Source organism: Pyrus communis, chromosome 2 (assembly GCF_041283825.1).
Source record: "Pyrus communis isolate YQ-2024b chromosome 2, ASM4128382v1, whole genome shotgun sequence".
Lineage (NCBI taxonomy): Eukaryota > Viridiplantae > Streptophyta > Magnoliopsida > Rosales > Rosaceae > Pyrus > Pyrus communis.
In genome coordinates this window covers 8,052,156-8,075,817 of record NC_142566.1, presented here as the reverse complement: position 1 = coordinate 8,075,817, position 23,662 = coordinate 8,052,156, and the positions used below count along the sequence as shown (strand labels likewise).

The window sequence follows — 23,662 nt, the reverse complement described above, 5'->3', positions numbered from 1 at the left end:
TCATTTAATGAGAAGATTTTGGTGAAGTTTCACCACCTTCACATTTTTACAAGTAAACACATCTAATATGCTACTAGACCTCTAAAAATAAGTATTCAAAAGTTCAAATGCTCATTGCATCTCAGTTGTGCGCATTTTTTAAGGAGTGTTTTAGACACTTATTGGGTCAAACATTGGTGGTGTTTCACGATCTTCACACATTTTGACAGATAATAACTAACATGCTACTCGACCTCTTAAGAATGAGTATTCAGTGGCCCAAACGCTCATTGCATCTCATTAGTACACATTTGTTTTTTAATTTAATTAGTATTTTAGGCACTTATTGGTCAAATTTTGGTGGAGTTTCTTCATCTTTTTTATTTTTATGGAATTATCAAAATGATATACGATGGAAAAATTTAGAAGATTTCAATTGATTTTCATTGTCAGAGACTAAGTAAAGAGTTATGACAATCTCATAAACTATTTAGCTAAATATGAGGGTATGGTTTGACAAAATATCCTGAAAAAGGTGGTCACTGATCACTTAAGTGACAATTTAACGATGTTGTTGACATATTTTTTATAGAATGACCAAAATAATTTACAGTGGACAAACTTAATGATTTCAATCGCAAAGATCAAAATGAGTAATGCAAATCTAAATCATCACTTTAACTAGAAAGCCAAGAAGAAAATACGTATTAATAGGGCCCTGAAGTAATTTCACAAACTTTATCTTCCAACGCAACCCATCTCTCTGTTACGCAAACCAACCCATCTCTCTCTTCCCATTTCCAATAAACCCTCCTCCTCCTCCACTAAACAAAATGCTTCCCCAAACTTCCGTCCACCACCACCACAACGCCACTCTCTCCTCCGCTCTCGCCTACTCCCTCGCCTTCCCGTACAAAATCCCAACTCTGACCCTCCCCACTTTCATAAATTTCCAAAAACTCCCCACCATCTCATGCTCCATATCCCAAGTCCACAACTATGGCACTGTGGACTACGAGCGGAGGCCCATGGTCAAATGGAACGCCATTTACCGGAAAATATCGCTCACGGAGGATCCCCAAGTCCGGTCTGCAGACGTGTTGAACCAGTGGGAGAAGGAGGGCAGGAAGCTCACCAAGTGGGAGCTTTGTAGAGTGATCAAGGAATTGAGGAAGTACAAGCGCTATGATCGAGCTCTTGAGGTACAAATAAAAGTGAAATATTTAACTGAAAAATCTTATCTTGTGCAGTTATTTTGTGGTTTTAGGGTGTTCTGGTTATTGGGTATTTCATGGTTTTGTGGGGAAATGCTTCAGTTTAATCTTGTGTTTTTATGCTCCTGGGTAAATTCTGTATTGGGTTTTTTTTAATTTGGTGTTTCTGAGTGTACTTTCATTGATAGATTAGTGAAAAGTCAAATTTACTGTTTAAATTGATTGGTCTGGAAGTTTTGTTTCTCTTGTTTTGGTACGATCATGCATTGATATAGGTAATGCAGTTCATATGTTTCTCTAGGATGTAATATCAGTATTCGGAAACTCTTGGCCTAAAATGATAAGCAACCAGTTACCACTAGCGGTTTAAAGGCCTATTTTGAGTCTGTTAGCTGAAAGAACATTGAGATTTTTAGATGTTGATATGTCTGGCGATTTCTTATGTTAGAATGTATGTTATAAGATAACAAATCCCCAAGTATATCGTGGTTGCGAAATGGAAAATGTCTGGAAAATATGTTTTCATTACAGGCCGACTCTTAGAACAATGAATATGGCCTGAAACTTTTAGTAATTTTCGTTTGTAATTGTTTAGTGAATGTAACAGGCCGACTCTTAAAACTTCTCTCGTCACCTTCTAGTGCAAACCTTCAGTTTTCCTGATAAGCCATTATCTGCAAATGAAAATATAACTTGCATACTAAATTTATGTATATCATAAGGGCTCTAGCACTGTATGGAAGGTTTTGATTCATTTGAACCCAAACAAGAGAGATTAAGATTTTATCGCTGAATGAAATGGAGAAGTCTGAGGGTACAAGTTGTTAAGTACTAAATTTACCTGATTTGCCGTATTTTTCATGCACCCTGCAGGTGTATGATTGGATGAGCAACAGAGGAGAGAGGTTTAGAATATCCACTAGTGATGCTGCAATTCAACTAGATTTAGTTGCTAAAGTTCGGGGAGTTGCTAGTGCTGAAAATTACTTCCTGAGCGTGCCAGATACATTAAAGGACAGGAGAATATATGGCGCTCTACTCAATGCCTATGTTCGGGCAAGAATGAAAGAGAAGGCAGAAGCATTACTGGATAAAATGAGAACTAAAGGACATGCATTGCAATCTCTTCCATTTAATGTGATGATGACACTCTATATGAATCTCAAAGACTATGATAAAGTTGATTCGATTATTTCTGAAATGCTAGAGAAAAACATTCAGCTAGATATATACTCCTACAATATCTGGTTATCGTCTCGTGGATCCCAAGGATCTGCAGAACGGATGGAAGAGGTTTTTGAAAAGATGAAAGTGGACAGAACCATTATTCCCAACTGGACCACATTCAGCACAATGGCTACAATGTACATCAAGATGGGGCAGCTTGACAAGGCTGAAGCTTGCCTAAGGAAGGTTGAGAGTAGAATCACAGGTCGGGATCGGATACCTTATCATTATCTCTTAAGTCTTTATGGCAGTGTTGGCAAGAAAGAGGAGGCTTATCGGGTGTGGAATGTATACAAAGCAAGTTTTCCCAGTATTCCGAATTTGGGTTACCATGCTATCATGTCTTCTCTACTCAGATTAGGTGACATTGAAGGGGCTGAAAAGCTTTATGAGGAATGGCTGACGGTTAAGTCAACATATGACCCTAGAATTGCAAATCTTTTCATAACATTTTATATTAAAGAAGGGGATTTTGTTAATGCCCAAAGTTTCTATGATCACATGGTTGATGTAGGAGGAAAACCCAATTCAAGTACATGGGAGGCCCTTGCTGAAGGGCATATTGCAGAGAAGAGAATTTCTGAGGCATTATCCTGCTGGAAAGAAGCTTTTTCTGCTGAGGGATCAAATAGTTGGAGACCAAAGCCTGTAAATGTTTCTGCCTTCCTTGAACTCTGTGAGCAAGAAGCTGATTCGGTAAGCAAAGAGGTTTTCATGGGACTTCTGAGTCAGTCAGGACAGCTTAGAAATAAGTTATATGTATCACTTCTTGGCTTAGCGGATGAAGATGTTAATGATAAAACTAACGTTAATGAGGATGATGATGAGAAGGCTGATGATGGATCAGAATTTCTTCTGAACCAATTGTAGGGTACTACCCCGTGGTACTTCTTTCTTGAATGTTTGGGAATATCTGCTCTAACTTATCGGGTGCAGCGAATGTTTTTCACTGAACTAGGTGGGTATATACAAGCTGCCAATTTGACAGGGGCTTCATATCAAAGTGAGTTTTGAACGGAAGACTACTCTGCAGAAGAATATGTCAGTAATTTGTGCGACTGGAGACACCATCTCCACTCCTCGTATGCAGTGAGAGTTGGTATGAACTTGATGTAATTTTGTGTAGTTAAAGAGCAAGACGCTATGCAGTCAGTTACATATGTATAAACTTCTAAATGATATCTTAATATATTCAATTCTCTCTCTCTCTCTCTCTCTCTCTCAACATTAAGTTGTTGAAGGGTTAAAACAACTAAGGTGAAAACAGCATGCACATTGATATGAATCCGAACACAATCCAATGGCTGGATTATCCAAATTGTTACTATTATTATTACAAACCATATGCATTACAAGATGGATCATCAAAAATTTCCACATATGGCAAAGGCTGCAAAGAAACTCCTAATATATGAGACTAAAAATTACTTCCCCCCTCAAAGGTTTGGCCAAATTGCCAATTCTTGGGTGCAACATTATCAAACTCAAGTGTTTTCCCATCACTAGTAGTAACCTGGAATGACAAGCCTTGCCCTACCATCTTGCTTCCCGTCTGCCAAATTTGGCCCCAGTTTCTTGACATCTGAAGCCAATCAGTGTTAGAGCCTCTGATTCTGACACTCGTCACATCTCCGGCGCCTCCGACATTGAAGACCAACACAGCAAGCCAGTTAGGGTTTCCATGGAACTCAAATTTAACCCCTCCTTGTTTGGAGCATGGGACTCTTCTGTACTTGATGGGTATTATCCCAGCTTTGGCCTGTGCAATCTTTGTGAACATAGGCATGGACAAGTCAAAGTGTTTTTGTGGTGGATTGCACCAGTGGTCAGCAGCTGGGTCCCAGTTTGGCGGACAAAAATTGGTAGCTGTTATTTTGATAGTCCCAACATTAGGAAGGCACCATTGTGGATCATCGACGCACATTACCTCGAAACACGCACCGCAAGTCAGCCCGTTGTTGAATAGTACTGTGCTTAGGGCTGTTGTCTCCAAGCCATAGCCTTGTCGAAAGAGATCAATCCACATGCCCCTTCTGTTTAAAGTCCAAGAAATAGATCAAGTTAAAATTATCAATCTATCGAAAACAAAAATTTTGTATGCGCCATTTATATATACATTCCTCTCATATTATGTACACCACCGAGTGGATTTAGTACTACTGTGAGAGATAGCAAGGTTATAAGTAACCCATGTATATATTGAAATATACTTTACTTACTCATGGTTTCTGAACCACCCATGTCACCATAAAACGTTGCGTGAGCGTCTTCCCAATCGTTGCTTGCGGCTTTCTCGCCAATGGAGGTTTTGTTGCCCATGGTTGGAACCAAAAGAGTGACGAGCACTATCCATGGAAGCAAGTTCTGAAACTTAGCCATGACTGTATATTGATAGTCTGAGAAAACTGGAACGGTATTGCATTTCTAGCACGCACGCTCACATGTATATAGTGCTGGTCTTTGCATGCCCATTTGCCATGTGTAATGAAGTTAGTGTGGCGGTTGGTAAATCTAAACATGCAAGCAAGGACCCTGTAGCCTTCTTCACATTATGGCAGTTGCTTATTAAATACAATTAACGTTAAACTTGGCTGGTAATGTCTTTATTGGATTAAGTCATCATAGATTTAAAATCACATGCAAGAACCATACCATAAATACCAAAGCTGAGGTGGATGGCATTATCTGCATGGTAGTTTATACCAAGTATAATTAAGTAGGGATCTGTTTTCTTTCCTTTTCTGTTTATTTAGTTTTCTTTAAAGTGAAGCCTTTTCTTATACAAGCGAGATACCAGAAAGAATCAAACTTGGAACTTTGGATGCAAGAATTAATAATATTTTTTATTAACTAATTAAGTTACAAGCATCATGATATGCTGCATAAGTTAGGAAATTCTTAAACTCTAAATTTTTATTTTTTATACAAACAATAGTCTGAAGGACAGAACAACCACAGAACCTCAAGCGGAGGAATTAATATGCTTTTACTAGCTACAAGCTCATATATATATATATATATATATAGAATAAACACGCTCATGAGACACAGTTAAAACAAAATGCATAAGGAAAAGCTAGAAGAAAGGATCAATAATTTCTTTACTAGAAGGTAAATAATAATTTTAAAGGGTCACATTCTTTATGTAGGCTCCAATAAACTTTGCCAAATGATAAGGAACAACATCAATTCATATTCCTGATCTTTTCAACGACGAATTGGTTAGGAGGGCTAATAGTCACTTCCACCAAATTGTTCTACACAGAATAGGAAAATTCAAACTTTGAAGTAAGCCAATACGCCTACAAAAGGTGCATTGATATGTATAGTTGGCTCCAATTGTGGAACGTTATATCGAGTCTCTCGAAATGTATCATTCTCAGCAGGCCCTCCCACAATGGCACCTATTAATAAATTAGGGTTTGGATCAGTGCTTTTTTTAGTATATCAATATTTTTACACTCAGGGAAGGGGAAATTCGTGCAGCCTAATTTTGTATCGAATTCACCATCCACGAGATTCAAACCTAAAACCTTTCACTTTCAAGTGAAGAAGAATACTATTAAACCGTAGTACTGAGTGGCTAGATCAAGCTTTTAAATACAAGTATCCTTCATGGCACTGCATGTGTTGTGGGTGCTTGTTCCATAGAAGGTATCACTGATCCCCGGTGGTGTATTTTCCGAGAGAGGGTTTGCCCAAATCCCTCCATTTATGACATCCCCAATGGGTTGCTTCAAAGTATATAGTCAACCTGCATTAACATTACCAATTAAATTTCAGCCACAAGTTATAATGTAACAATTAAAAATTTAATAGGTTTGTTCGTATATACATGTAATGTTAAGACAAACAAATATGTTGTTAGGCTGTGTCTAGACCGGACATTCTGACAAAGATGAACGTAGTTAATAGTTCACATTTATAGTCTGACAACATCAGTATTCTTAAATACATTATAACGTGACACTATTTATGTTATTTTACATGGAGACATATATATATGGGTTCCAGGTCTATTGTCCTGAAAATGGTGTCTCCTTCATGTCTCTTTCTTTCTTTTTTAGACACGTATAGTCATACGTAACTTCAATTTAACTCTGTTAACTTTTTAACTTATAATAAATAAATAAAAGAAAATAATAAAATTAAGAAAACCTAGCCGGAACAACTCCTCGGTTTCCAGTTTCCAGTCCCCACCTACCCCCACCCCCTCCCTTACCCATCGCCAGCACTGAGCCAAAGCCCCTCTCTCACTTGGCTTACTTGGCTTACTTAGCCTAAGATTCAGATTGGTTTTTCTAGCTGTCTTCGGTGAAATTCTTCGGCATATCTGGAGTGATAACAACATTTTTGCCACAGTTCAGTTGGCAGCTTTCATGTAGCCAGCATAAACTAAAAGAAGAACTGATAAGGATGTTGAATGTTGCAGGTTACTTCCTCCAGGTCAGAACAATGGCCCACCATATATAAGATAGAAAATATATGAAGATAGTGAAAATACACACCGATCTTTTATGTAGATGTTAGAAAACTTTATATATATTCACACTCTTAGTTTATTATCGTGCACTTCAAAATCAGCAGTTTACTATTTTAAAACATGCACATAAATAAATGCACAGTGACAAAGTAAGAGTGTGACTAATATTTCCTGTCGTTAACAAATTTTGAATACTTTACGATATTGACTCACATTTTGGATAGCTAATTACATATATAGCTAGGACAGTTTTAGGGAACTGCCTGGTGAATATGTTACTGATTTTGGAGCAGGTGATTCAGGCAATATAGAGCATATTAACTCGTCTGCCTTGGTAAAGAGACTAGAAATGTTGGGATCAGTCATCTCCCACTGCAAATAAAGTAAATAAAAGAAGAAAATTCAGCTGGATTGATAACGTAACGTAGGTTCATCAAAAGAGAAGAGATGAAGAAAATGGTGTTATTGTGAACTGAAAACTGAACTCAGAAACAAGTATGTTAATTCCAGAATGTTTCGAATCCCTTCCAAATTCAGTGACAGCACCAGCTAAGTACGGATCGCCATTTACGTTTCTTATTACAGTGGACTCCAAGTAGTGTAAGTTAGTTTTGACATAGTCCCAATAATATGTTGGAGCGATATTAGAAAATATGAAAATAACATAAAAATTCCAAAAACAATAATCATAAAGAAATTCACAACATCATTATGTATGAGATTAATAAATATAACTAGATAGAAAACACTAACAAACTTGGAGATTGAGGCTTGCATAAATGCAATGACCTAAAGACAGAATTTCGCTCATACTCTTGTGCTTGTAGTTCGGTAGGCATCCATCTCCTTGGATTCAACAATCTATAATCCAAAGTTGAAGCACTTCAATCTTTGGATTTTATTGAACTTCATATATTCCGTACTCTCAAAACACTACTCGGAATTTGACAAACGAAGAATTAGAACAACAAAGTGGGGAACCCTATTTCTCAAGAGTAAAAATTAACTCTAATTTTCTATCATATAATACCAATGGTTTCATGGGTTTATATAGAACCCAAATACTACTTATTAAAGAGATTTAACTTTTCATTTATAATTATACATCATTTAGCAAGGAGCACCTAAAGAACGTAACCTTTCTAAGAAATATGGTTAAGACTATTTTTCATTCAATTATTAAAATTATATATTACAATTTTCATATTATAATACATAATTTCCAACATAATACGGTGCCTTAATTGGTTACCTTGTACAACTACGCAGCTTCCCAGAGCAATTCATCCTGCAATAATTTATTATTAGTCACCACCAAATTTATGCCCAAAAAAAAAAAATTGTTTAACACCAAGTATATATTTTTTTGGACATGTAAATTAAATTTGGAAAACAAATTAAGGTCCCGTGATCAAATAGTTATATACCATGTACCCACTGAAATCGCACACGGTCCTTCACCAATACTGTCGTTGTAAGACCCACTATCCTTATCGGCGAATTCAAACACCTGATATTCATACAAAGAACAAATTACTAAACCAAAAGTTTCAATATGCATGGAAGAGAACATAGGTAAAATCTCATATGTTGTTTTTTGACAAAGCGAAAGTAGTAGGTTAAGGGATCACGAACAGTTACCCTTAAATAGAATTCTGGAATACTAGAGAATTGAGAAAAGCACTCGAATTTTGATTAATAATATGAAAGATAACAAACCTATAGGCCAAGATTGGTGTGGCCTATATTTAATTGAGAGAATAGAGGGTGCGGCAAGAGTGAGAGAATAGGCTTGAGTTTGTGTTATTCCCTAGACCTTGATTTATAGTAATAAGGAGGAGAGAAACTTGCTCTCTAAGTAATACAAAGTTTAATTGGAAAGATCTTCTAGATTTAGAAGGATTCCTAATCTATCTCTACTTAGGATTTACACAATTACACATGTATTAGAATGTATATCACAACACTCCCCCTTGAGTGTGAAAATACTCAAGTAGATGACGCATCAAATCTTCAGGCAAATGTAGAAGCAGTTCATAAAGTCATCTCGTGCAGTTGGCACAAGTAGCAAATGCAAGTCTCAAAACAAACAGAAGAATGCATATGTGGTAGAACTCACAAAACCTCGCTATGGAAAAAACCCAAGGTGGGATAAAAACCCATAGTCAAATGAGAAAAGTGAGGGTTGCATTAAGTCAAAACTATTCGTCTTCTAAACGCAATTAGAGCGCTCACAAGGGTATCTTTAGGACCCATCCGTAAGTGTACTGTATTTTATTTCGAAAATAGTGTTTTGACCAAAATGCCCTTAGAGGCAAGAAATGTTAACTCTTGTGTTGTGTGACGTATGACCCATTCTCTTAGTGTATTCTTATTGTACTCATTGCCTCGAATGCATGGGCGGCAACGGAATTTAATTTGGAGCTAGAACGAAATTTTACGAATTTCATAACTTTGAGTGTATTTCAGTATTTTCACGTTTTGTTTTTAGTGGGTCTTGTTTTGTGAGCCACTGGGACCCACTTATGTTCCCTTGTCCTCCGACTCCCTTTTTTCCACGTGACTCTCTCATTCTCTCCCTTTATTCTCTCAAATCTCTCTCTCTACCGCAACTCTTTCATCTCTCACTCTCCAAAACCTTCCTCTCCGAGAAGGTACAACCAACAACAACAATAGCTTTGACACCATGAAACCACCCTCTCGATCCTCCTCGACTCACTGGAAGCTCGAAATACCAAACAAAACCTTGAAGTTATCTAAGAACCAAAGTCGGGCTGCGGCTTTTGAGCCATTTTTCAATCAAACAACAGCGAGTTAGCCATCGAAATGTACTATTCACTTCATCCCATCGAGAAGTAAGATTTTTGTTTTTGAATCACTCGATTTCGTTTAGTATTGAAGAAGTTATAACCCTTTGAATTTTCCCCAGTTTCTGGCGACCTCAGACGCTTTGCAGGCATTTCCCGGCCATCTCCGACCACTTTTTGAACTCTAACAACTATAAGATTGTTCTACACTTCCCTAGCTTCATTTTGATATATTATGGATCAAATTTGGTTGAGAAATCATAAAGTTATAGCCAATTAAAAGTTGCCCAGTTTTTCAGCCACTAAACCCAGTTTCCAGTGGGTTTTTCGATGAATCAGGTTAACCCGTTCACCATTGGCCGTTGAGTTTTTGTTAACCGTTGACTTTTTCGTTAACTTCTTATGAAATTTGCCCGAGACCCTTCTTAGGGTATTTTGATGCCCTAATTCACAATTTGCACTCTGTTTTTCCAAAGTCAATTGTTTTAGTAGGGTTTTACTAATTGGTCCTTTTAAGTACATAGGCACGTTCATTAGTGGCGACCCCGTCTTCTCTAGTTTGAACGGCTCTTCAATGACCGAGTATTTGTGAGTGGACCCCTTCTAAAATGCATGATTTTATTACTACAAATGCATACATGAAAAGAATGATTTCATGACTACGTTTTTTGAAACGGTCTTTTAGTTATTGAATTTACGCTTTATGAAATATCATGCTTTATCAAATTTACGTTCTTTGAAATATTTATATGTGTGTGTGTGTGTTGTGTGTGTGTGTGTATATATATACTTATGAAAATGGTTTTTGATTATGATTTGAGCTAGTACGCTCCTATGGATTTATGATATGATATTTGAGCTATTGAGCTCTAATTATATATTTTGGAAATATTATGTTCATAATTTTATGTGCTTACTTAGCGGGTATTCATACAATGTGCTTTTGGGCGGGTGATGAATGTGCCTTTGGACGGGCGGGTATTCATGCAATCGATCCTGACGTTGAAGCATTCCCGTATCAGTATCTTCTAGTCATCTTGGTGTAAGACCCCTTTCTTTGTAATCATACCTTTTTATAATATTCCTTCCGCTTTAATCTTGATTAGTTGTATGCTCTGAACACGGTCATGCATTCTCATATTTTTTTTTATATATATTTAACGTTATTATTTTTTATTATGTTTGGTTTTTTTTTTGTCACAAATTGTATGCTTGTATCACATGTTCTCGGTGTATGCATTAATTAAATGCCTTTGTCACCCTCGGGTATTGGCCAACACATGGCCATCCAGTTGTCCTTCGAACACCGAGATTGGGACGTGGTAGATTGGCATCAAAGCAAAGTTTATTTAGAGCATACTTAGCAAAGATTTGGGGCGTGGTAGATTGGATGTCATGGCTTTCGTATTTGGTACCTTTCGGCGCAGTTGCACAAACCTTATTCTATCTGAATTGTCACATCATATTTAAAGTACATAAATTCGTGTCCAAATTGTGCATCAACGGTGATGAAATGGAATTATGGATGACTTTCAACAACGGACTGATACTCTGCGACATGCATTCCCTAGGAATGGCGGGCAGAGTCGAATTTACATTGAAGTGACGTGAAATAGAAAAATCTCAGTGAAAGGAAGTCGGGTTAAGACCAACTGAAGATGTGAAACAAGGTTGATACTATACAACTTACGTTTCCTAGGAATGGTGGGCAAAGTCGTGTCTATATAGGGATTGCTTGAAACATCTGAAGTTCATGTGGAGAAAGTGAGTAAGCACCAGTTGTAGGCGAAGTTTAGCAATTGTTAGTTTGGTTGGACCGAATCGATGTCCTCCAACTTGTTGTTTCCACGAGGGTATTCATATCGACCCTCAGAAGATTTCTTGGTGTTTGTATTTCCTAACAAGTGAATAAATGCTCTAGCGACATTCATGAACCTAACCGACCAGTTTTTCCACCCATATTCAGACGGATTTGTGATTATCTTATCGATAACCTTCTTGTCTACTCCAACAACGAGGTCAAATTTCCTAAACATCAACAATCAGCTATGCACCAAATTCCTCAAACGGTAACTTTGTTTAGATTAGATACTTTCCTTAGGTGACTCTATTGTAGCAGACGTTTTTCTTATCAATTTCCAAAAAGATTGTGACTGTTGAAAATTGAAAATCCTCACAAGGTGTTGTGAAATACGAAATAGCTTTGGTCTTGTTAATTTTTATCGGCAGGTCTTAACGATTCTTTAAGCATAACACTATTTCCTTTTTGGCTGAGAAACTAGTCAATTTTCTTTGAGATGTTGAAGGTGAACAAAGTTTCTGACAACTTAAGTATTGTCTCACCTACTCATTGTTCTTACACTTTTCGATGACATCAATAAATTTTGAATTCTACGGTGAGGTTTTATTGAATGTTTGGCTGCACGCTAATGCAGCGCGACCGAGTAATGCATTGTGCTTCTTAACGGTTGGAACCGCATGAAATGAACCACCATATCTACGACCTTGAACCAATGGTTACCGTCTTACTTGAAAACCTAATGACATCATTTCTTTGTAGAAATTCATGTAGGCCGAAAGTTGAGAACTAAACTTTTTTGAGTTTGGGACATCATCTTACTTATGCTCCTGTCCCTGCTTTCTTGACTTTAGTGGTGAGTTTTAAGTCCTTTTGTTTTGCATCCTTGTCACATTTGGGGTTGTGTTCTATTGTAGCATGGGAAGGTCATCGCTTATGCTCCTGGACATCTCAAACCTCACGAAGAGAATTATCTTATTCGTGACCAAAAACTGGGAACAATTTCCCTTGCTCTAAAATCTGGTGACGTTTTCTTTACGGCAAGAACTGTTGCATGATTTCTGGCCAACGAAGGTGTAGTGTGTTTTCACACAAAAGGAGTTGAGTTTGAGACATAAAAGGTGGATGGAACTCATCAGTGATTTTGATTGCACTTTTGAGTATCATTTTGGTTAGGCAAATGTCGTAGCTGATGCTCTTAGTTAGAAATCCCATGGACAGCTTACCTCCTTCTAAGCTTTCCATGTCCCACTATTGTTTTCTCTTCGAGGAATTGGCTTTACTTTAGCTCCCGATCCATGGTGAGTATTGTCGATTCACTTATAAGTCAAACTTGTATCAATAGATTTCGTGTACGAAGCTCAAAGATATGATCATAAGTTACGAGTTTGAATGAGCAAGTGTAGGATGGCATATTATGGGTCAAATTTGGTTGAGAAATCATAGAGTTATAGCCTTTTAAAAGTTGCCTAGTTTTTCAGCCACTAAACCCAGTTTCCGGTGGGTTTTCCGACGAATCAGGTTGACCCGTTCACCATTGATCATTGACTTTTTGTTGACTTCTTACGAAATTTGCCTTAGACTCTTCCTAAGGTATTTTGATGCCCTGATTCCAAATCCGCACTCTATTTATCCAATGTCAATTGTTTTAGTAAGGTTTTACTAATTGCTCCTTTTATGTGCTTAGGCACGTTTGTTAGTGGCAGAGTATTTGTGAGTGGACCCCTTCTAAAATGCATGATTTTATTACTACAAATGCAAACATGAAAAGCATGATTTTATTACTACGCTTTTTGAAACATTCTTTTAGTTATTGAATTTATGCTGTATGAAATATCATGCTTTATCAAATTTACATTATTTGAAATATTTATGAATATATACACACTTATGAAAATGGTTTTTGATTATTATTTGAGCTAGAATGCTCCTATGGATTTATGATATGATGTTTGAGCTATCGAGCTCTGATTATATATTTTGGAAATATTATGTTCATAATTTTCTATGCTTACTTAGCGGGTATTCATACAATGTGCCTTTGGGCGGGACAGGCGATGTATGTGGTTTTATGAAGGTTTTATGGCATGCTAGGGTTTTTAGAAAGCCTACTACTTATTATGCTATATTATTTTTCTAAAACTGGGGGTTAGTACATTTGAAGAGTAATTGATTTTAGTACTATTTATATTAAACTTGGTCCACTTATGTTTTGTTTTGCGCCCCCTCATGACTTAGAAATGAGACGTGAAATCGATCCTGACGTTGAGGCATTCCCGTATCAGTATCTTCTAGTCATCTTAGTGTATGACCCCTTTCTTTGTAATTGTACCTTTTTATAATATTCCTTCCGCTATAATCTTAGTTAGTTGTATGCTCTGAACACGGTTGTGCATTCTTATATATATATATATATATATATATATATATATATATATATATATATTTTCTTTTTTTATATTTAACATTATTATTTTTTATTACGTTTTTTTTTTTTTTTTTGTCGCATATTGTATGCTTGTTTTACATATTCTCGGTGTATGCATTAATTAAATGGTTTGCGTCATCCTTGGGTATCAGCCAACACGTGGCCATCATGTTGTCCTTCGGACACCGAGATCGGGGCGTGGCAAATTGGTATCAAAGCAAAGCTTATTCAGAGCATACTTAGGATCTTCTTTTACTCTAGTAGTGTGTCAGCCTTGATATCATTTGGATGTCACGACTTTCGTATTTTGTGTCTTTCGGCGCAGTTGTACAAACCTTATTCTATCTGAATTGTCACATCACATTTAAAGACATAAATTCGTTTCGAAATTGTGCCTTAACGGTGAAGAAATGGAATTATGGATGACTTTCAAAAACGGACCGATACTCTGCGACATGCATTCCCTAGGAATTGGGGGGGGGGGGGCAGAGTCGGATTTACATTGAAGTGACGTGAAATAGAAAAATCTCAGTGAAAGGAAGTTTGGTTAAGACTAGCTGAAAATCCGAAACAAGGATGATACTCTACAACTTACGTTTCCTAGAAATGGTGGGCAAAGTACTATCGATATGGGGATTGCCTGAAACATCTGAAGTTCGTGTGGAGAAAGTGAGTAAGCACTAGTTGTATGCAAAGTTTAGCAATTGTTAGTTTGGTTGGACAGAATCGATGTCCTCCAACTTGTGTTTCCGCGAGGGTATTCGTATGGACCCTCAAAATATTTCTTGGTGTTTGTATTTCCTAACAAGTGAATGAATGCTCCAGCGACATTCATGAACCTAACCGACTAGTTTTTCCACCCATATTCCAACGGATTTGTGATTATCTTATCGATAACTTTCTTGTCTACTCCAACAATGAGGTCAAATTTCCTAAACATCGACAGTCAGCTATGCACCAAATTCCTCAAACGGTAACTTTGTTTAGCTTAGATACTTTCCTTGGGAGACTCTATTTTAGCAGATGTTTTTCCTATCAATTTCCAAAAAGGTTGTTACTATTGAAAATTGAAAATCCTCACAAGGTGTTGTGAAATACGAAATATCTTTGGTCTTGTTAATTTTTATCAGCAGGTCTTAACAATTCTTTAAGCATAGCCCTATTTCTTTGTTGGTTGAGAAACTAGTCAATTTTCTGTCAGATGTTGAAGGTGAACAAAGTTTCTAACAACTGAAGTATTGTCTTACCTAATCATTGTTCTTACACTTTTCGATGACATCAATAAATTTTGAATTCTACGGTAATGTTTTATTGAATGTTGGCTGCACACTAATGCAGCGTGACCGAGTAACGCATTGTGCCTCTTAATGGTTGGAACCACATGAAATGAACCATCATATCTACGACCTAGAGCCAATTGTTACTGTCTTACTTGAAAACCTAATGACATTATTTCTTTGTAGAAATTCATGTAGGCCGAAAGTTGGGAACTAAACTTTTTGGAGTTTGGGACAGCATCTTACTTATGCTCCCGTTCCTATTTTCTTGACTTTGGTGGTCAGTTTTAAGTCCTTTTGTTTTGCATCCTTGTCACGTTTGGGGTTGTGTTTTGTTGTAGCATGGGAAGGCCATCGCTTATACTCCTGGACATCTCAGACCTCACCAATAGAATTATCCTATTCGTGACCTAGAGCTGGTAACAATTTCCCTTGCTATAAAATCTGGTGATGTTTTCTTTATAGCAAAAAGTGTTGCATCATTTCTGACCAAAGAAGTTGTAGTGTGTTTTCACACAAAAGGAGTTGAGTTTGAGACATAAAAGGTGGGTGGAACTCATCAATGATTTTGATTGCACTTTTGAGTATCATTTTGGTTAGGCAAATGGCGTAGCTGATGCTCTTAGTTAGAAATCTCATAGACAGCTTACGTCCTTCTGAGCTTTCCATGTCCCACTATTGTTTTCTCTTCAAGGAATTGGCTTTACTTTGGCTCCCGATCCACAGTGAGTATTGTCGATTCACTTATAAGTAAAACTTGTATCGGTAGATTTCGTGCACGAAGCCCAAAGATATGATCATAAGTGTGTGTGTTTGAATGAGCAAGTGTAGGATGGCATGAGTCGGGATTTAAAAGTCCGAGGAGTTGGAACTCTGTTGATAAGAAAGAAATTGTTTATGCCTTAGGGTGTTGAAGCTATGAGAGGAAAATTCTTGATGAGGCTCACATTTTAGCGTATGCCATACATGCTGGCAGTACTAAAATGTACCACTATTTTCATCAATTTTATTCCTAGTATGGTATGAATGGGATATCACTGAATATGTGAAGAAATGTCTGATTTACTAGTAAATGGATGCGGATCGAAGTCATCGGGCTTATCTCAACTTCTTTCTATTCCTGTTTGGAGGTGGAAAAAAAATTCCATGGATGTTCTATTTAGGTTATTGATGACCCGCTGGGGATGCGAATGGAAACGGGTGAATGCTACCATAGATTTCTTGTGCATACCACCTTGTACACATGGAGCCTATGATGATGTTTCGATAGTTGTTGATCAACTCACTTAGCATATTATTTACCAATCCATGAAGACTATACTTTTGATTGCTTGGTAGAATTCTTCATTCTCGACTTTTTTGGACTGACGTCTTGATTAACATTGATTTCGACCGTAATCCCAAATTCACCTTCTAGTACTAAAAGACATTCTAGTTAACTTTGGGTTCATGTTTACTGTATAGCACTTCGTATTACTTCTAAAGCAAACAGATTGTTTAGGAAAACCACTTAAATATGAAAGTTTTAGCTTAGACCATCAATCTTTCAATCACCCATTAACACACTATCGAGCGAATCATTACCACTGGTGATTGAATATCCCTGAAGTTATCGTTGTAGCGAGATGTTGTGAATATTGGAATGGGGAAAAGTCTAAGTTATCGCCTATCAGATTACTTTAGACTACTAATCAAGTCGAGTCCGCGCTCAACCATCTTGACTTGCCACCATAGAATCAAGTTAGGTATTTGCATGTATTCTTGCATCAAAGTTACGCATTCGATACAGTTATCTTGTACCCTAGATTTAATCGACTTGTTTTGACCCTTAAATTCTTGAGTGTTCTTTTAGCCTTCTCGACATATCCTTTTGCTAAATCCGAGAGAAATTTTCAATGTATCAGCTCACTTAGGCTTTGTGAATCACACTGTTCTGTTATAAGGTGTGTCATAACTATTTTACCTCATCATGATGTGCATTTCACTTACAAGTCTTGTGAAGTCTTCTTGAACGCCATGGGGTGCTAAGTTGTTGTCCAGTACCACATTTTATTCTTAGCATGTTGTGTTCATCAGTTATGTGGTTTCAGCATGACTAGAATTTGCATCGATCTCTATTGGAGTAGTTTATGACGATAGTTATTATTTCCGGTTTAGGTATGGCACTATTTGAGACATGGTATGAGAGATTTTACAGGCAACATTTGTTAGATAGAAGAGTATTACGAACTAGTATTCAAATGAGTGAAATTTCAATATGGGAAACTGTGTGCCTCAGATGATGTTGCCTTGCCATTTGGACAAAATTATAATTTTGCACCCTTAGGATTTACGACTTGTTTATCGAGACAACAATGAGTTGTCGATATTGCAGGCTGCAAACTGTAATATCAATGGCTTATTCATTGAGTTTGCTAAGCAAGTGGGCAAGTAGGCTGTATACGTGAAGTGAGACAAAATATGAACTATGCAGAGGAGCTAGTGGAAATCATCGACTAATAGGATAGAGCGATGAGAAACAAAGTCATTATGTTGGTAAAGGTGTTGTGGAGGAACCATGCAGTTGAGGAAGGGACGTGGAAAACATAAGAACTGATGAGAAATCAATACCTGTACCTGTTTACTTGAGGTAATAAATTCCAGGGACGAAATTTTCTTAAGGGGGTAGATTGTTAGGATCCGTCCATAATTTTATTGTATATTATTTTGAAAATAGTGTTTTGACCAAAATGCCCTTAGAGGCGAGAAATGTTGACTTTTCTGTCATGAGACGTATGACCTATTCTCTTACCGCATTCTTATTGTACTCATTGCCACGAATGCGTGGGCGTGAATGGAATCGAATTTGAAATAGAATGAAGATTTTACAAATTTCGTAATGTAGAGTGTATTTAGATATTTTCATGTTTCGTCTTTAGTGGGTCTTGTTTTGTGAGCCACTGGGACCCATTTGTGTTCCCTTGTCCTCCAGCTTCCCTTTTCCCTGTGATTCTCTCATTCTCTCCCTGTATTCTCTCTAACACAACTCTCTCATCTCTCCCTATCTATAACCTTCTTCTTTGGGAAGGCACAACCAACAACAACAACTTTGACACCATCAAACCACCTTCTTGATCCTCCCTGACCCACTAGGAGCTCAAAATACCAGATAAAACCTCGAAATTATCCTAGAACCTTAGTTGGGCCTCGGCTTTCGAGCCATTTTTCGGCCAAACCACAGCTAATTAGCCATCTAGAAAGATACTATTCTTTTTATCTCGTCGAGAAGTATGATTTTTGTTTTTGAATCACTTGATTTTGTTGAGTATTGAAGAAGTTATAACCATTTGAACTTTCCATAGTTTCCGGCCACTTTTTGAACTCCAAACAAGTACAATCTTGTTCTACACTACCCTAGTTTCGTTTTGATATATTATGGGTTGTATTTGGTTGAGAAATGAGAGAGTTACAACCTTTTGAAAGTTGCCCAGTTTTGTAGCCACTAAACCCAGTTTCCAGTGGGTTTTCTGACAAACTGGGTTGACCCATTGACTCAACCCGTTAACCATTGCCTTTTCCGTTGACTGTTGACTTTTTACAAAATTTGCATGAGACCCTTCTTAAGGTATTTCGACGCACTAATTCCGAATCCGCACTCTGTTTTCCCAAATTCAATAGTTTTAGTAGGGTTTTACTAATTGGTTCTTTATGTGCTTAGGTGCATTTGTTAGTGGCAACCCCATCCTCTCTAGTTTGAACGGCTCTTCGGTGACGGAGTATCTGTGAGTGAACCCCTTCTAAAATGCATGATTTTATTATTACGAATACATACATGAACAACATGATTTTATGACTTAATTTTATGAAATGCTCTGTGAGTTATCGGATTTACGCTTTATGAAATATCCTTTATCGAATTTATGTTCTTTGAAATATATATATATATATATATATATATATATATATATGGGGAATTGTTATTAGCACTCCAAAAATCTCATTCTACACTCCAAACTTTCTATATTAGGAAAGAAAAATACACTTGTGAGGAGTGTAGAATGAGATTTTTGGAGTGCCAATAACACTTCCCTATATATACACATACACACACACACACACACACACTTATGAACATGGTTTATGATGATGATTTGAGCTATAATGCTCCTATGGATTTATGATATGATGTTTGAGCTATTGAGCTCTGATTATGTATATTGGAAAGATTATGTCATGATTTTTTGTGCTTACTTAGCGGATCTTCGTACAATGTGCCTTTGGGCAAGTGATGAATGTGCCTTCGGGCGGGCAATGTATGTGCCTTCAGGTGGGTGATGAATGTGCTTTCGAGTGAGCGATGTATTTACCTTCGGGCATGCAATGTATGTGCCTTCAGGCGGGCGAATGGATGTGCATTCAGGTGATTATGATACCACTACTAAGCACACTATATATAATGTGTTTTATGAAGGTTTTATGGCATGCTAGGGTTTTCGAAAAACCTACTACTTATTATGCTATATGAGTTTTCAAAAAACTGGGGGTTAGTACGTTTGAAGAGTAATTGATTTTAGTACTATTTATATTAAACTTCATTCACTCATGTTTTGTTTTGCGCCCCTTTCAGGACTTAGAAATGAGGCATGTGAATGATCCCAGCGTTAAGACATTCCCGTATCAATATGTTTGAGTCCTCTCGGTGTATGACCCCTTTTTTGTAATCGTACCTTTTTATAATATTCCTTACGTTGTAATCTTAATTAGTTGTATGCTCTAAACACAGTCATGCATTCTCATATATTTTTTTATATATTTAATGTTATTATTTTTATTATGTTTGTTTCTTTTCATCGCAAATTGTATGCATGTTTTACATGTTCTACGCATATTCATTAATTAAATGGCTTGCGTCACCCTTGGCTATCGGCCAACACGTGGCCATCCCAGTATCAGGGTGTGTCAGGTATGACCAGCCCAAGGTAGGTGCCCGTTAAAACCTAGTCAGGTAGCAAAAACCTAGTGGGAAAAATGCTCATAATCGTAGGGAAAAAGAGTACATTAAGGTCAAGTGAGTATACTTCTAGATACTCCCCTTGAGTTTGACAAAACTTCCAGACAAAACTACAAGCATTGCAAATGAGAAAGTTAGCATACCAATTCATCGGACAAGCTTCTAGAAGGTAGACTTCGGTAGTGATGTCGTGTAGAGGTCGGCAAGGTTGTTTAGGATTAGACTACTTAACTTCAATCTTCTGATGCTCAAGGTTTTCTGAAATCCCGTCCCATGTCAATTTCGTTGAGTGGTCCATAATTGGTTTATGTTCGAATTTCATTAAGTGATCTAAAATCCATTCCTATATCGATTCCGTTGTGTGGTATGGAACAGTATTCTACTGGGGTTCCATTGGGTGGTCTGGTACCCTGTTTTGTCTTGATTCCGTTAAGTGGTCTAGGATCCCTCTTTCATTCAATTCTATTGAGTTAGTCTGGAACTAGATCCCTAGGAATCGTTATAGTTTATTTGAGTAGTCTAAGATGTGAAAACATCAAAGTTGTATGCTTCAGTCGAACTGTGATGCTCTAGCCTAGTTTTCAGCATGTTCATGAATGAAAGATTTGAGAGCCTTTTTTGTTTGATTTAGAAATGGCGATGGATGTCTGGGAGACTCCTTCTAGTTTTCCAACTAGTTTATTTATAATTTTGTAAAGTATGGGTTATGAATTATTTTTATTTTTTATTTTGATTAGATTGGTTGATCAATGTTGTTAAAGATTAATATTGTGCATCGTTGGGTCATTGAAATGTTATATGTTGTTGACTGTGGTTTTGGGATGAAATAGCATATGGGTGCAACACGCATGTTGGGAGTTACCTAAAAATCTATGTTTCTTGCCAGTTAATTACTTGAGACATATCCAGAGCTTAACAAAAAGGTGAACTACGAATGATTTGATCGTGTCTAGGGTACGTAGGTAGTCTAACTTAAGGGTTAGACATAACCATGAAATAAAGGAATACTTACTACGCTATTAGACCGTTGGTTTGTTTTTAGTCATGTCTCGGGAGCAAGGCATGACAACTAAACAGGTACTTGTGATGTCGCATATCAATCCTGAACATATTGCATAATTAGAGTGTGACAGCTTTTAGTGGTATCAGAGCTTAGGTATTAGATTTTAAACAAAAATTATTTCAAATAATTCCTTTGGAAGATAACCTTCCTTGAGCCAATTATACTACAATAATCTTGTTCTCTTGCAAGTATTTTATGTGATTTAACCATAGTTTTGCAGGTAATAAAAATCCTATCAGACATTATCTGTGCAAAATTCAATTAGCAATTATTTTGCTAATCCTTCCCATGCCAGATAATAGCTTCACACTAATGGCACGTAAATTGAATATATTACATAAATGCTTATATTTCACCAATAATCACAAACGAAGACACACACATGAATGATAATACAAATCAAACAAGGACGACCTTGACATCGACTTTGCTTCAACAACGCTCATTGAGTAATATTGTATATGTTGAATTTCTGATCAAGTTTCATTGGGCCTTTAGTTGTTCTCACCAGCCCATTGGATATGCCTTTGTTATTTTGCCCACGTGAAAACCAGGTGATGTGGCTAGGTTTAATTAGGGCATCTACTGCCCCTTTGTTCAAGCAGCAGCAAACAAGAGAAAAAAGGTGTCGCAACCCCTAATTTGAATAGAGGAAGAAAGGTGATCTTTCATTCTTTGTTAGCACTCACTCTAAAGTTATAGTTTGTGCATTAGCTCTAAGCTTTGCATAGATATGAAATTAATCATTATATTTCCTTCTATATTTATTTCTTTGATGAGAGATAGCGATTGGGTGTATTGGGATTTTAGGCTGTGAGATTGTTAAAGTGTAAACACTCCCATTTGTTTGATAGTGGATTATTAGGTGAGCTCCTATTGCTCCAATGACGTACTCTAGTTACACTAACTGTTGTGGAACCTCGTTAAATCTTCGTGTCTTTTCTATTTTGTTCTTGCATTTCATTTGGTAATTTCCTGTGGGTTAGCTTGAGTTAATTTCCAATTGGTTTGGTGTTATCCTATCACAACAATTGGTATCAAAGCCTAGTTGCTCTTGGGTACCGTCTTGCTAAAGATGTCAGACAGGCTAGATGAGAATCCTTTTGGAAGCAACTTAGGGTTTGCAAGAACTACGGTGCAAAATGCAAAGTTTGAAATGGAAAATTTTGATGGCATAAACAATGTGGCAATGTGACATCAAGAATGTGGTGGCTCAACAAGATCTAGTTGCCACTTTAGGAGAAAAGCTGGAAACTATGTCAAAGACGGAATGAGAGAAATTAAATTTGTGGGCTTGCTCTACGATTCATATGTGCCTTGCAAAAACTCAGAAGCATTTTGTGATGCGGGAGATATTGGCAAAGGTGTTGCGGCAGAAACTAGAAGACAAGTACATGACAAAGAGTGTAGAGACCCAGCTACACTTGAAGAAAAAGCTTTACCGCTTCTAATATAGAGACCCAACTACACTTAAAGAGCGTAGAAACCCAGCTACACTTGATTCTTTTAACAAGTTGTTTGTTGATTTGATGAATTTAGATGAGGATATTAAGGCCATCTCCAACCCACCCGGCCAAAGGGCCATAGGCCAAAAAATAGTCAATTTTGCCACGAAAACCGTCTCCAACCAAGGGTTAGGCCAAATGGCTTGTGGGCCCCAACCAACTATACCCCATGCACTAAGCCAGCGGGCTGGCCATAATCAGCCAGCCAGCCAGCCAACTCGATTCCCAACCCAAATTACAGTTGCTAGCTCAACTGCACCCTGCAAATGATGACACATGGCAGAAATGTTTCTACCCCACTCTCAATATAACTCTTTCATTTAATAACCAAATTTGTCCACTTAATTACCTACCTACCATTGCATTAAACTAATGTTTTCCTACCTCCCTCCTCCCGAACCCTCTACATTGCAGGGCAACTCCCATCCTTTACTCCGGTGAATGAATATTTAATTTAACTCAAAACAACAAGTGTGAATAGCCTTGGGTGGCTATTTTCACTAAGATACCTTCTTCCCTAAAATTTTTAGTACTAAATGAAACCATGAAATTTGTTATAACCAATAGAGAACTAAAATACTAACTATAATTTTGTAGAGATTTTATACATCTTTTTCACCAATTTTTCACATCCTTTTCATTACACATCTTCTTCACCAATTTTTCACATCCTTTTCATTATATAAAGATAAAAAAATCCAGAAACTTATTCATTTAGCGACAAGTGGCACTCAAAATATGTCCGAAAACCTTATTTTAATATGGTAGTTTAATTCAACTAACCATATTAATTCAACTAAAATAATAAATTATTGAGGGGACTAAAAAATAGCCACCTTCGGTTGGAGATAGTTGTTCGTCAAGGGGGTTATGTTTTGGCATATGGCCTTT

General features: G+C 37.1%; 2 protein-coding genes across 2 annotated transcripts; one reads left to right on the top strand and one right to left on the bottom strand.

The window, feature by feature from the left end:
• Window positions 1–713: 713 nt before the first annotated feature.
• On the top strand, window positions 714–3,625 carry LOC148698487 (pentatricopeptide repeat-containing protein At1g02150-like). The gene is made up of 2 exons (XM_088683771.1): window positions 714–1,181; window positions 2,067–3,625. The coding sequence occupies exons 1-2, from the start codon at window positions 813–815 to the stop codon at window positions 3,288–3,290; spliced, it is 1,593 nt and encodes a 530-aa protein (XP_088539897.1). The 5' UTR covers window positions 714–812; the 3' UTR covers window positions 3,291–3,625.
• A 76-nt stretch (window positions 3,626–3,701) lies between these two features.
• Window positions 3,702–4,453, bottom strand: LOC148698486 (expansin-A25-like). The gene has a single exon (XM_088683774.1). The coding sequence runs from the start codon at window positions 4,444–4,446 to the stop codon at window positions 3,838–3,840; it is 609 nt and encodes a 202-aa protein (XP_088539900.1). The 5' UTR covers window positions 4,447–4,453; the 3' UTR covers window positions 3,702–3,837.
• Window positions 4,454–23,662: the final 19,209 nt, after the last annotated feature.